This window comes from Siphateles boraxobius, unplaced genomic scaffold (assembly GCF_051911475.1).
Source record: "Siphateles boraxobius isolate OS27281-9 unplaced genomic scaffold, OSU_SipBor_1 8, whole genome shotgun sequence".
Lineage (NCBI taxonomy): Eukaryota > Metazoa > Chordata > Actinopteri > Cypriniformes > Leuciscidae > Siphateles > Siphateles boraxobius.
Window position 1 is genome coordinate 6669566 of NW_027509208.1, and position 15744 is coordinate 6685309.

General features: G+C 35.6%; 1 protein-coding gene across 1 annotated transcript in view; it reads right to left on the bottom strand.

The window, feature by feature from the left end:
- Positions 1–15744, bottom strand: part of mboat2b (membrane bound O-acyltransferase domain containing 2b) — a 30608-nt gene that overhangs the window by 13808 nt on the left and 1056 nt on the right. The window contains exon 2 of the mRNA XM_077220885.1: positions 1202–1347. Coding sequence (XP_077077000.1) covers positions 1202–1347 — 146 coding nt within the window. The remainder of the gene's footprint in view (positions 1–1201; positions 1348–15744) is intronic.

Consider the following 15744-nt stretch of genomic DNA (forward strand, 5'->3'; position numbering starts at 1 on the left):
ATTAATATATATTTTATTATTTTTCTTTTGCTGAATTGACATGGTATTGAAACAATCTTGGCAAAGTTTTGAAGATTTTGTCTTCACTGAAGAAGAACTGAGCCAAATTTGTATGCCCATTACCCAGATTCACCAAAGAGAACTTTTACAGGAAGCTTATCTGCAAGTCAACCCCACTTAAACGCACACAAACACAAACAGAGACACTTTAATAAGGGTTTGAAAAGACGCCACTAATTAGCAAGCAGATGTCTCTCTGTCTTTCAGTGTGGACTATTGATCTGTTTGTCTTATTAAATGAGATGTTAATGAGTTCCAGATCTGAGTCGCCAACGACTCATCAATACAAGCTCGAGCATGGCTGATAGTGATCTCACAACACAGACACTAATGCATCTAAAATTATGTTAGTATCGGCAGGAATTTCTTAAAACACTAGCTGTTTCTCTAAAGGTTTTTAGCAAAATATACTGGAAATTAAAAATGTTCTTTAAAAATTTGAGCTGGATATATTATTATTATTATTATTAATAACAAATGTCATTAAATTTAACTGTAGGAAATTGTATGATCGGACACAAAAATGTAAGTATGTCACAATTCTTCAAGGGTCCTGAAATACTACAGGCATATTGTTTTTTCTAAAAGATAATGTTTCTAAAAAACAAATGAATAAATTAAACCTTTTTAGTCCTAATTGCAAATTTAAATGATTATACTACTACAATACAAAAATGGGACATACCAATAAAAAATAAAAAAACAAGTTTTTGAATAATGAAACAATTGAAACAATCTTTCACTTGTATTTCTGTTTTCCACTCTTCAAATTCATCTTTAAAATTAATCAAATGGTGTAATGTGATTCATTTTGCAGCTTTTAAAAATGTCCGGTCTGCACTGTTGTTCTTGAGTCACACAGGTGTAATTACAACTTAAAAATTCCACATAATTTGATACTTGATTGTACTAGACGTCAGCTTCATCTCCCTTTATTGCCTTCAAGCTGTTTGTTTATTCTGTATCAAATGTCTGTAGTTTCACAGACCGCTACATTTCCTATTGATTGGCGTTTGTTGTATCTTTCTGGAACGTCACACCAGCACATATCCTGCAGTCCAGCAGCAGGGAGTACAAGCAAAAGCTGGTTTCAATTTCCTTGTGGACATACAGAGGGATGTGTCAGTATGGAAATACTCACCAGCCAAAGCAGAAGAGGGCAAAGTAGATGCCCAGCAGTGTGGCCACCACATGCCGCACAAAAGGACTTGTCTTGCTGGGGTGCAGATAGAGCCTGAACCACACGGCCGTGAGCAGGGCACAGAGCTGACATACTACGAAGTTCACCTGGAAAAAAAAAGAGAAAAGTAACTTATCAACTGAACTCATGGTTAAAAGGCTGATATTTTAAATCAAATGTATTTAATTTAGAAATTTTCAGATTGGATTGTACGTCAGCTATTTATTAAAAAATATATAATTCTTTTTATTTATTTAATGGATAGGCTATTTTTTATTCAAATATAAAAAAATATATATTACTAATTTATTTTATTAATGCATATGGTTAATTCAACTTCTTGACAAAAAAACATGTTGAAATTAGCTAATTTAAACCCATTATTTGTAATACAACTTTTTGAATAAAACAAAATACAACAATTTCACAATTCACATAAATACCATACTGGTTTTACATTTTAAGTGATGGATTGTTAATTTTTTTTAGGACATAACAGAACATATTAATAGTACAACTAGTCTTATAGTACACTACATTCCCATTCCTAGCACATCAAAGTGACAAGAGTCAAGACATATTTTTGTCATTTGGTTTCCATATCCATTTTGTCATGCTGGGTAGCCCCGCCCACAGTGAACCCCCATTGGTCCAAATACCGCTCCACATTGCTGTACATTCAACATCAAATATTTTCTGATAGGCTGTGAATACAGTGTGTATAGAAAGACTACAACATGTGATGCTGGAAACAGGTGTGAAGAGTATTGTGTAATGTGTAGACAGACAATGGAATTTAGAAGAAATAATAAACATGACAAAATATCATTGCTAAATCACAACAAAAAACGACAAACAGGGTCAGAGAACAATGACTTCACAGTGTTCCAGAAGAACATCAGAAGATTGGCAGGACTCTCAGTGAGGTTCATGCAGTATTTCAGGACCCTGCAAGCCTTATGACCAACTTAAAAGATAATGCCTTGGGCTTCACACTGACATGCTTCATGTAAAAGACAAAGACATCAACAACATGAGTCTGGGAGTTGTTTCTTGACTGGACACAGCTGTGAAATTTCAGCTGTAAGTCATTTGAAGACAGACATATACACTATCTTCAACCAAACGTCTGCAAATAACATTTATTCCTACGATTTATGCAAATAAAATTCATCACGAGTCTGCAGAATAGCTGAACATATATTAGTCTTGATAGCCTGTCTAGTTCAAGAATTCACACACCATGTAAGGATGCTACAAAACAAACTATGTCTCTGTCCTAATCATCGACATCTGTATTCAACACCTGTAGAGCAGCACTTAATAAATCCACCAGAACAAGGAAGGACAAAACTTGTTTTTGAAACATGTGGTCTGCAGACCAAACCAAGGGGATTATGGGAGATTATTGGCAGCATTCTGTAACTTGTACACAGCACTAGCAGAGCTGTAATTGTAAAAATGTAAACAAAACAAAAAATTCTCAAGCTCCAAGTAATCTTTAAATGTTGTAATATCCAAGCTCAGATAATTTCGATTTCAAAGAATATGCCTTTGAATTAGTTTTACTACTTTCAAGTCATGACATTTTTTTAGGGGCATTTACACTGACAGCAAAAAACAGTCCATTATGAACCACACAATCCTTGCATGCGGTTACACATAATTATGGATAGATCACATAATGTTTTAGACACAACATACATAATCCATGACAGATGAGGGATCATCAATCAGTTTTGACAGAGACTCGTTTGCCAGCTTCTGTTGCTTTCTTTGCAGACTTCCTGTTGCTCTCTCACTCAGTTCCATCTGTCCATCTGTCACACTTGCAACAAACATGAAGCACACACAAAACCTGCAGTAAATCACACAGCTAAATGGTTAAAAATTTTAACAAATGTGCCATAAAAACTGAAATGGCCTTACAATATCATCTCCGTAATGTTACACTAAATATTACTGAAAATCCCACCAAAATATCAAGCAGCACAACCTACATTGATAATAATAAAATGTTTCTTGAGCAGCAAATCAGCATTTTAGAATGAATTCTGAATAATAATGTGACACTGAAGACCGGACTATTGATGCTGAAAATTCAGCTTTGACATTACAAGAATATATTACATTTTCACATTTATTAAAATAGAAAATAATAATTTTAAATTGTAATAATATTTCACAATATTATTTTACCTGTATTTTTATCAAAGAAATTCAGCCTTGGGAGCATATAAGTGACTTTCAAAAACATTAAACATCTTACCAATTCCAAGCTTCTGAATTGTAGTGCACATTTGAAAAAAATATAAAAATAGATGAATAAACTGTAGGCTAAATATTTGACATCAGCACCTTCGACACCATGAGTCACACAAAAGCATTTTAGCTACACTGTGACAACACAAATCATACTAATAATTCCTAAAATAGTTAATGTAATTCCAAAAGAAAGCTTAACATTTCACTTTACAGCAGCAGATTGTGATATGCTCCCATTAGGGATTTACTATTTTACCAGTGTTTAGGTTCTCAGCACCAAGTCAACTGAGGGCACATCCTGCTTAGATTCAGACTTAGAGAAAAGGTGCCATGAAAAATGACACTAACTCAATATATCAATACAGATTATAACGCATGCTCTCTCTTGATGTTAAGGGCAGCCAAGGAGAGACGAGAAGGGCTCGAGCAAACATTTTTACAGAAGAGCATAAAAAAGGCTCATTCGCAAGCTCTCCTTTAACAGCCAGTTGTAAATGAAAGCAGCGGAAAAAATATGGAAAAACAAACCAAGTTACTGAACTCGACAGGCCTTTTAAGCACCCATCTAAAGCAGATGAATATTGAATTTTTGACATGGTTTAGCATGACAAAACCTTCTAATAAGCACATTTCTGTGTAATTATTGCTTTATCACTTTGCCAGATAAAAGCACATTTAGTCAAACTTTTAAAGTCCCCCTGTAATCCCTTAATTTCATCCCTTAAAGGGCACCTATTATGCAAAATTCACTTTTACATGGTGTTTGAACATAAATGTGTGTTGGCAGTATGTGAGCAAAACCACCCTAGAATGATAAAAATGCACCCAGTGTTTTTTTTACAATCTCAATAAATCATAAGCACTGTCTCAGAACGAACTGTTCTAAGATTCGGTGCAATGTGACGTAGAATTGCGCAAGCCCCAACGACGTGGTTTGATTGACACTGTGGTTTTGGCATAGACCCCGCCCTCGGTGATCTGTACACCATCCTCCATTGTTTCAACGACAGCCGGTGTTCTGACGATTTGTGTTGCCTTGTCGAAAATGTCTCCTAAGAAACATAAGTGTTCTGTTGTGGGATGTAATAATGTACATAGTAGTTTTCACTTACTTCCGACATCAGAGCCACTGAAAACGCAGTGGATGGATTTTATTTACGAAGGAAAGGCGCCACTTAAACTTCCAAAATACGTTAATGTTTGCGCAAATCATTTTCTGACTGACTGTTTTGTGAACGAGGGTCAATTCAAAGAAGGTCTTGCTTCAAAGTTAATCCTCAAGTGTGGATTGTTGCCAACTGTTCGCGATCCAACGTCACCTCCAGTGGAAGTAAGTGTATTTTATGATTTTTGAGCAAATAGTCATTTCAGTCGATGTCAGCCAATTCAACAACAAATGCGTCAAAAGTTTTTGTCGTCTTAGGATGTCTGTGTATATAATTTAAACCTTGTTTGTATAGTGTGTAACCACACATTTATAAATATATTTTTTAAAGATATTGTATTAAAAACTGAGCATGTTTTCTGTAAAGACAAGACATCAAAATTGCTGTTTATACAAAGGCCAGCACATTGACACGAAGCTGTAGAACGAGGGATATTGGCGTGCAGACAGAAACATCACATAAATGTAATTTCCTTTGTACGTAGCAAACGTTATCACTTTATTTGTGTTTGTAGTTTCAAAAAATTGCACCAACGTTATCACAGTTTGTGTGTGTCTGTGTGTGTTGCACATCCATAATTGCAAAGGGGACGCGATTACAACTCTATAAGTACATAAATGTATCAAATAACCATTCCGAGACGTCCTGGTCCATTCTCATTTGTGTTTTTTCTGCCGGAGTCTCTTCATCATCTGGGTCTGATTACGGTTAAAACATGGGTGGCTGAATGCCATACAAAACAGCGGGTCTCTCACTTTCAGCCATTCTGCTTCTACCGACTGTTTATTGCCATAGATATGCCAGTTACGCCCTCATCCAAAGGCAGGGCGGGGATATGCAGCTCATTTACATTTAAGGTGGTACACACCAAAAAAGCTCTTTTTAAAACAGGCCCCAAAAATGACATTTTCAAATGGTTATAATAAATTAACTGTGGGGTATTTTGTGCTGAAACTTCACAAATACATTCTGGGGACACCCGAGACCAATATTACATCTTGTAAAAAGGGGCATAATAGGTGCCCTTTAAAACTTATCTTTGATCATCAAAATTACAATACATATTTAAATGTTTTTTCCTTGGAAAAAAAATTACTCGTGCCATAAAATAGCTTGAATGTAACTCTACACCCTTGCCTCATTTAGTATACACTGTTCTATGAATATGCAAATTAGCCCCGCCTCTACTCACTCACACCAGCTCAGAGATCCACTCGTTATTGATCACACGCTGACATGATTGGTTACAAGGTAGTATGTGACGTCAGAAAGCGATTTCAACCCGCGATTTTAAGACTGTCTTTGGTTCACTGCAGTTTAAGGAGAAAATACTCAACAATGGTGTTGACCAGGGGCATCGGACTCGGGGTAAAACCAGTACTGATTACCAGGGCCCCAAGGGGAGAGAGGGCCCTTAAAGTCTGGAATATAATTTATTTTACCTGGATATTTTCATTTCCTAATTAAATTTCATAATGAATGTCAGATGAAATGTAAAGTTAGTGTATACATTTTGTATACAAAAAAGTAAAGACTATCTAAGCGTCATGGTCCCACCCTTTGCTAATGCGCCAAATGGTTTAGTCCATTCTGCACGCATTTTGTTTATGTTAGTTATAGTCGAGCATCTGGTGTAGCGCAAACTTCTGCTGTAGAAATGTCTCTCAAAGAAAGCCAAATCAGGCCACTAAAAAAGAAAGGAAACACAGGAGAAGGAAAGAAAACAAAATGAGGGGAAACAATTGGTAACTGACTTTTCAAAGAAAGGTGAGCACAAACTAGAACACGAAATCTATAGTGCTAAACTGCTTGAATATCTCTGATCGTTAGTGCTAAAAAGAAAGTGAGACAACCCATTGAAAGAGCAGAACATACACTTTCAGATGATAATTTGGTTATACATGTAATCTGAGGTAAAGGCTAAATAAATAAACTGTACACTAACAATGCTGTTTGTGTACAACACAGCATTATAATAGCTTAATTTGAAACATGTCTAATTTTAAATGTATAGGCTATATCTGAAATTAGCAATAATAGGCTAATTGTGTCATAGGTAGCTTGGTAGCTCATCGGTAGCTACATATCATCATGTCAACATTATATTTATGTCAGATTTAGTAGAAGCAGATCGTAACATTGTGAAACACATGGCCCTCAGTTTGAGGAACATGGGGGCCCATCAGGACTGCCTATGCATAGGGCCCAGGATCTTGTGCTACGCCCCTGGTGTTGACGTATGAATTTGCACATGGTTTGTCTTAAATCATATTACAAACACCAAATAGACATATAAACAACAAAAAACTTGATTTTCACCACAAGGGGACTTTAAACTCTTAAATTGGGGAGATTTAATTCAATCATAAACACTAAGGAGTAATTGTCTGTGCTAGAACATAAGGGAATTACTGGAAACTCCATTGTGATTTCTCATAAGGAGAACCCAAGTTAAGATTAATTTATTAGTTTGAGGGGAAAATCTTAATTGACTTTTCACTCATTTCCTCCACTTCTGCAGTGTTTGCATTCACTCATTTCCCAAAGTCAACTTGAATGTTGAATTGTCAATACAACTGAAAATTTTGAGAGAACATCACATAAGCTGACTTCATAAATTGATGTTGATTTTCCTAAAATGTTTTAGTCACCATTGTGGCGATTATTGTTCCCTTTGGTTGGGCTCTTGGAACTTAATTTTTACTAATGTAATTCTCTTCCCATGATGCTGCGATGCAACAAGAAATCAGTAATTCAGTTTCAAAGGAAGACTTATACATGTTAAATACAATACATATAAAAGTTAAATACAATTATATATGTATTTTTATGCATGTATGAATGAATGATATATAACTATATTTCATGTCAATTAATGATATTTTATAATCTTGTTGCTAACACTTATGTCCTAAACACCTTGTGAAACTTTTAATTGGGTTTATATAATCCCTTGATATTTGTGACAATCTTGCAATTGATCATGCTTGAGTGACACAGACTTCAACATTCAGCCTGCAAAATACAACAATTGTAACAATTATATTTTATTTAAAATAAATTATCAAGTACTCTCTACATTTCTTTTTTAGTTACTAGAACTCTTGTGTAAGTGACCTATACTAACTAAGCATTTGTCAGTACCACATACTATTCTTATTTCACTTTACCTGTTTTTTAAGGCAATCGGTTTGCATGCGTTTTTTAAGTCCAACTAATTCGATTTTACAGTGTAGCACTATAATATAAGGTATGACGTTTGGATAACTAATCCAAAGGGGAAAAAAACGAGATGCAAATATAGATTTAAAAAAATTCATTGCTCCATAACCTACATATTGTGCATCACTAGTCAATACTCATTCTCATCTGACCTCTTTATAATAGTTGGCTTGAAATTATGATGAGATACGGCAGAAGAGGATATATCCAATATACAAGTGACATGAGGAACTCAAATAACAGCCTTAAACCTGCTCACCTCCATCAATAACTCAGCAGCTCTGAGTCTGTACAGATGTGCTCCATGTTGACGTGTTGCTATTATGAGGCAAGCTGGACATCTCTTTCTTTCTGTCTTTCACTATCTTCTTTAATTAATGATCCTTGATGGGTCTCATTACATTCCTAGTCTCCTTCATGTCCAGGTTACCTGGTGCCTTGTCTCCTGTGTCAGTGCAGACGAACCCATCACCCCAGAGCTGATGCTGAAGCTGGCTACATCAGAGAATTTGCCAAACCAACAGATTCTGATAAGCAGCAGATAAATCAGATTTCTTTCTGCATGCGAGACTCAGAGGTAAGGCAACTGTTCTTGGGCTTGGCTGGAAATATCCTGAAGATTCATCAAGTTCAGCTGATGCGGAGAAAGTGAAAAAAAGGCCTTCTCACTTCATCAGGTGAATGTCTGCTGAGATGCTAAATGCACCAATGGAGCCTTTTCACAATTCCATTGTTCTCGGAAGTGGAAGCTGTTTAACTGTTGGGTAAACTTCTATAGTGGTGAACTGAAACTACAACAAAATGTTTGCAATGCCATTTGTTTAAATCGCAAGAGAAAAAAAATCCAAAATAGCGTTTCTATGAAAGGGGGGGGGGGGGGATATATCGTGATTGATTACATTGGTCAGAAGACAGAAACATGTCAATCCATCAGCCGCTGTTTTTAAAAAAAAAAAAACACAGCAGAGTTAACTAGTTTTCTGTAATGTACAAGGTAATATAACAAAGTAGTATAGTGTTATTAATTTTTAAAAAATGAAAATATAAAACAACTTTAGATTTACAATGTTGATAACTGTGTAAATGCATTATCACACTGTGTGAAAAGAGTCCATTGTCAGAACAAATCAAATGGACTGAATACAGAGAAAGAATAAAAGAATAAGGGATGTCAAAAGCACTTGTTGACATCAGCCATTAAGTCTTTTCCAAGTTCAGTTTTTTTGTTATTTGTGACAGTCAACTTTGGAAAAAAAAATGCAACGAAGAATGAAATATGTCCAGAGAGATGTAGTGATTAAGTAAATAGGCTCAATATTAATTTCATGGTGACTCACAACACAAACTACACTACAAAAATAAAGAAACAATATCTGTCAGCAAAAACAAAACAGCAAATGTTGTATAAAATTACTGTGCATACAAGTTATACGTTGAAAGTTATACAATAGTTTTGTAAAAAAAGAAGTGCAGGATTGCAAGGCCAGGCCTAAGTAAATATTCCTCCCTCCCTACTCTGACTTGTAAAATTAGAGTTTAGAAAAACAGGATAGTGGGTGTCTGACTGTGGGCTTGTAACACTATAGCTACATTTACGTGGACCCTAATAATCCGTTTATAATCATTCTAGTAGCACAGCCGGAATAAAAAGTCACATGTAGCTAACCACGTCAAACGGAAACGAAGTGGCCAAATTCAATTGTAATTTAATTTGGATTGTAAGGGAAGGTTTAAACCTTTTCTAATCAGTTCTATAAGACATTGCATGTGCAATGACGTAGAAATGGCGTAATTACGTAATTATGCACGGAATAAGATGTAGTTGTTGAATATAAGGTGTGTCCCAATTCAGAGGCTGCATCATTCGAAGGCCGGACCGATAATTGTTAAATGGGACGGTCTAGCCTACAGAGGATTGTTCTTGTCACCTAGCAATTATGACAACTGCCGTTTAGTGACAGTAACGTTTGTACGTTTGTTTTTAAAAGATATATTAAACTTTTAACTTGTATCATTAGATATTTCAGTAAGCTGAAACCCAACAATGCGTTCAATTTCTCTCAAAAAAAATCCTGGCGTCACTGGAGCGCAATGAACACTGGGGTATGCAAGGCCGTGAAGGATCCATCTGTCGTATCCTTCATTGCACACGCATAAGGACGCATTTGAAGGAGCCTTCGAATTGAGACAGCCTTTGTCTGGCCGCTGTGACGCAATAAGCCTTTGAAGGATGCAGCCTCTGAATTGGGACGCAGCTATAGTGTCATTCTAAAATTCTGATCCCAATTATTGTGTGTGAAGTGCTGCAGGAGGACAATTTTGTTCCAGCAATCCTTGCATTGGACTCTCATCCACAGATGCCTGAAATCGGTTTAAAAACAATCACTATTTTGCAGTTCCATTTAGTGTCACTAGAGGTGCAGAAATGACACACTTCAGCTTTAAGTGCGTCAAGTTTTTGTGGCAATTCTTGAGAAGCCTGTTGCTAGGACACAGTCCTCCTAAAAATAAAAAGGGACACTGAGGTACAGAATGAAAGCTGCCCGCTTCAGTCATCAGTCTTTTCAGCTGTCAAAAGCCACATGATTTGGATGGTTGATTTGCTTTCCACTACAAGCTCTTCTATGGAGATCCAAGCAAAGTACTATTTTTCATATCTCTGCAGTAAGATGCAACTGAACCCTAATTGTATTTGTTTTATTCTACATGGACACTTTGGGCAGAATAATGGATATAGAGAAAGAACCTATTCACTTTTGAAATCTCCTCTCAAACCAGCTCCATATTCACGAAAGTCCATCATAACAACATCTAAGCAAGAACCATCTGTGGCATGGTGAGCTCTACAAAACTTAACCCATTAATCTCCCTAATCAAACACCTGACCTTGGCTATGGCATTGGAATTACATGGCGAGAAGTTATCCGATGATTAAATCGCTCTTGAGCAATAAGTGCTCTCTCCAAACAGTGCATTAGATACTTAATTATTTATTAGCGCTACTAATGCACATGGTGCACTCATGCTCCTGTCAACTGAGCAGGTAAGGATTACCATTACATAATAAAAAGTCCTTGAAGCTACGGTGAAATCTGGGGGAGATGGACCATTCCAAGAGCTTCCAAAACAGCGCATCAGGGATATGAGGGTCGAATGAGGTTAGTATACAAAGGCAAAAGTTGGTTAATTCATCTTAGAAATGGACTGGAATTGGCGTGAAATGGATATCACTTATGCTTGCTTGCACTCAACATCAGTTATGTATCAGATGATCTTATTATTACATTTAGAAGCAATTTACAGAGCTCTCCATGAGAGGATTGGCCGTAAAAACTTTCAGAGAAATAAAATTCATGAAACAACATGTTACAATACTTCTCGCTTTGAGATAAAAATGCAATTTATAGCAAAATGCTTAACCATTAAAGGACTAAAATATGAAGCAATTATGGATGGGTCACAATGGTTGACTAGTCATCCAGCAAATCAATAATAAATATTATTAAAATTAACTTTAAATGAGCGAGCGTTATTAAATAATGATATAAATATGTAGCTTTGCACAAAAACGACCTTTGGTATAATCAGTCTCTATGTTATTATTTGGATTAAATGTTTATGACTTTTTAAAGGGTATTTGAAGTGTTTTTTAGTGTCTCTTGCATTTCTCAGGCCAACCTTTGGTTGCACACATAATTCTTGGATGGCCCTCATTTGTTATATAATCCAGAAAATAGCAATGTGGCAACGTGAGGAAGGATTTGTTTTCCTCCAGCACATGAGTGAAAATGCTGAGTACCAGGGTAAACCGCAGTCTCTAAAAAGCACTTTCAGACTAGGATTCTTATGCCCGGGAGACCTGCTAAATTAATCTGCATCTTCTTGTGAGAGACTCAGCCTACAGAGAGCCCACTGCTCCACATTAGACAATGAAGACAAATGATCAAGCGTTTTCCAAATCAAATGAGCACCATGCCAATTTAGGATCCAAAGAAACACATGACTCACTGAACAGCCTAAATATCCAGGATGAGTTTAATTATTTGAGAGTGTAGGCCTAAATTATTGTTTCCTCAAAAACATGTAAATAACCAATCAAATCTGCCTCAAATCAGCTCACTGATTTAAATCAATTATTGGACTCTGCATTGTTTCCATCAGGACACCCATGGGAATAATGTTCTCTCCTTGAGTAATTAGCAAAGAGCACAGAGGCTTCCTCCTCCTGTGGGAGACCAAAAGATTGTCTTTTTTGTCCCATTGGGATATTGGTCAGAAAGAGTCTTAGTCAGAGTTCAATCAGACCTTCAGAAGTTAAAAATCAGATCCAACTCAAGACTACCAGTTTTATTTAAAGGGATAGTTAACCCAAAAAACTAATGAAAAAAAAATTAACCTGAAGGTGAGTAAATTATCAGCAATTTTTTTTTTTTGGTAAACTATCCCTTTAAGTTGTTAGTTGCTATATAGATCCACATGTTGAGCAAATGCTCTGAGATCAGCCCTTCATATGATTTATTACCGTAAGCCCTGAACTCAATCAAACAAGCAAAGGCACCACAGATCAGGTAGTGCACAACAGCTGACTAATGAATTTAGAGCCCCACACAATAACACACACAATAACACACACAGACACACACACACACACACACACACACACACAGGTGTCATTTGCATTAATGAGGCATAGGGGTCTTTGTTAAGCAAAACTCAGGTATTGTGGCATTGTTTGATAAGAACACCGCCTTCGACTTCACCCATTCATTCAGCTCAAGAAACCGAAACCTCTCACAGTCAAATGGTTACGCAGAGCATAAAATGTTAACATGCATTGTGATCCTTGATCATTGAATACACCAGGGGTGCACCAATATGCAAATTTTCTCTGATACCAATCATTTTTTTAATGCCATGTCAAATAATAATTAAATGGCATACAATTGTGGTTAAAATAAATCACATTAAAATTAAATCAATATTTTTAAATGATACAATTTAATTGATTATTGAATACATCAGGAATGCACCAAGATGGAAAATTTGGACGATACCAAACATTTTGATAATCAATATTGGCAAATATATAAAATTATAAACTATTTTGGTAAAAAAAAAACATATTTTGGCTGATATAATATTTTGAATCTGATATCCAATATATAAGCTGATATTAGAAATCAATCTACATTTTGTGAGACTTATTACAAAACAAAAAAGCAAATGATCATCTTAAAGGTCCAGATTTTTGTGTTTATTTAGTGGAAAACTGCAAAAGTTTAAAACAGATTTTAACAAATGTAGGCCAACTGTCTTTAATAACAGTTTATTTGATAAATATAGCATTTAACTTTCACAAATGTAACAAAAAATAAAGAAACGGACCAAAAAAAGTCTACATGCTTCAAATTTCATTTTTATGTTTAACAAAAAGTGGGATGAATTAAATAATGTGGGTCCTATCCTATGATCATTCTGTTAAAATAACTTTCAGACTGATACCACTAACAATATAAACAAGTCACATTTATCGACCTACTGTATATACAGATATGACCACTGATATATTGTGCAACCCCAGAATACACTTACTATTATTACATAAAAAAACAGGTTTCCCATCTGGAATTGGTAAAACATACTCCTGGACGAGTCAATAATAATAATAATAATAATAATAATAATAATAATAAAGGCATGGTGAATTCTAAAGTCAAAGAATTTTTATTTATTTATTTAGGCTTTGACCTTTTGACCCAACGATCCACGGCTGTGAAACGGCATGTTCTTCATCCGAACGTTAGAGGGAAACTGTCTGATTCAAACCAACCACACACTACACAAGAGACAAAAGGCATTAGAGACTTTCTCTCTTTTAGGCCCAAGTGTAACAGGAGTCCAGTGTCTGGCAGTGGTAGTGCAACGCTAGCCGATTTCTGCTCACATTACAGTCTGTTCTCACTTTGGAGTTATTCTCCATCAACAAGACACCTTAGAGGAGTTAACAATTCAACCAAACCTACTTCTAAAGCGTCTACACTACCGTTCAAAAAGATTGGGGTCAGGGTGACAACTTTTTTCAATACTGATAATAATAAGAAATGTTTATTGATCACCAAATCAGCATAGAATGATTTCTGAAGGATTATGTGACACTGAAGACTGGATTAATGGCTGCTGAAAATTCAGCTTTGCCATCACAGGAATAAATTTAAATATATTAAATATATAAATTAAGTTACTTTAAATTGTAATAATACATCACAATATGGCTGTTTTCCAGCATTGATCAAATAAATGCAGCTTTGGAGCATAAGAAACATTTAAATACATTTTAAAAATTTCACCCAACTACAAACTTTTGAACGGTAGTGTAGCTATGCCTTTTGTTTTCTATAAAAATAAGAGCACAGACAATGCCATCTCTTCAAATGTCTTTACTAAGGTCCAATTGTCTGTACTAAATCAATATAGCAGCCTACATACAGAAATCAAACTGTATAATGTGATAAATCACTACTTTTGCCCATTCTGGGGTTTGGTTTCATGGTTTCACAATATCTGTGTCTGAACAATCCACACAATCACAACTTTCAAAATGTAAAGGACAGTTTTTTACAAAGTTATATATTACATAAAACTATGGCCTGTGTCTCTCTTTCAATAAAAAAAAATGGGTAGTAAAAATGATTTACTCACAGCTTGAAATGCTTTTAAACAAAAAGCCCCATTCAACATCTGTCTGTTACCGTTGTCATACATTTTAGTGAAAAAGATAATTAGCACCATCAACATCTATCTTCATAATATGACATACCCTCCATAACAAGCATTTGTCCTTGACCTTAGGTCGTGTATTTTTTTATTGTACTTTTTTTTGGCATCTACTGGCACAGGCTAATTTTCAAAGGAATAAAGGTAGACCATTTAAGGTGTAAATGCTCGTTACATAGGCCTAATAGATTTTCCTGTCTTTCATGATAACAAATTCAAAGTTACAAGATAACTTTAATTCACCTGAAATTATTTGATATATTTATCAATGCATAGAATGTCTAACACTTAAAATGCTCCTGGGAGAATAACCATGCCTTGTGAACTCACTAGGCCTAGTTTTTCTAGTTTGTTTGTCATGTCTTATAGAAAACACAGATTCAAAACAACTTTTACCCAAGCTGCAATTCTCTGTGGCACATGCGCATGAAACCATAGCGGTTTCAAAAGCTAGTGAACTGCATAATTAGACAGGATTTTTGGTCATCTAGATAGGTAGCACTATGAGCAGCATTTCATATATATATGAACACACACACACACACACACACACACACAAACACACCTGGGCAAAAAAAGAAGAAGGGCCAAGCCAAAAAAAGGGCAAACTACTTAGTGGTCTTTTAAGAGTCTTAACCATTTTAATCACATATTACTGGTCAAGAAATTAGCAAGAACTGCACAAAGAAACTTAGCATGAAATAGCCTTCCTCAACTTGCAGACAGCTTTTTACAGGAAGAAGGGTCAGTGTTGTTGTTCCACTCAATGCCAATGGTTTCAAAATGTTCCTGAGTAGTTGAAAAATTGAGTTTAATGTGAGACCAGATATTCACTATAGGGTTCAAATCTGGACTTTGACCAGCCCAAAACATGATCCTCATGGACTTGTTCTCAAGCCACTATTTGTTTGTCTTTGCAATTCGAGCAGGAGCACTGTCTTGTTGAAAAATAACGTCTTGATCATTCCTCTTTAGATAAAAATGTTTCTTGTGGGAAGCAAGCCATACTGCAATTTTATCCAGTACTTTAATGCATTAAATGACTTTTCACAGTGAAGTAGCTTAGCAATACCAGCA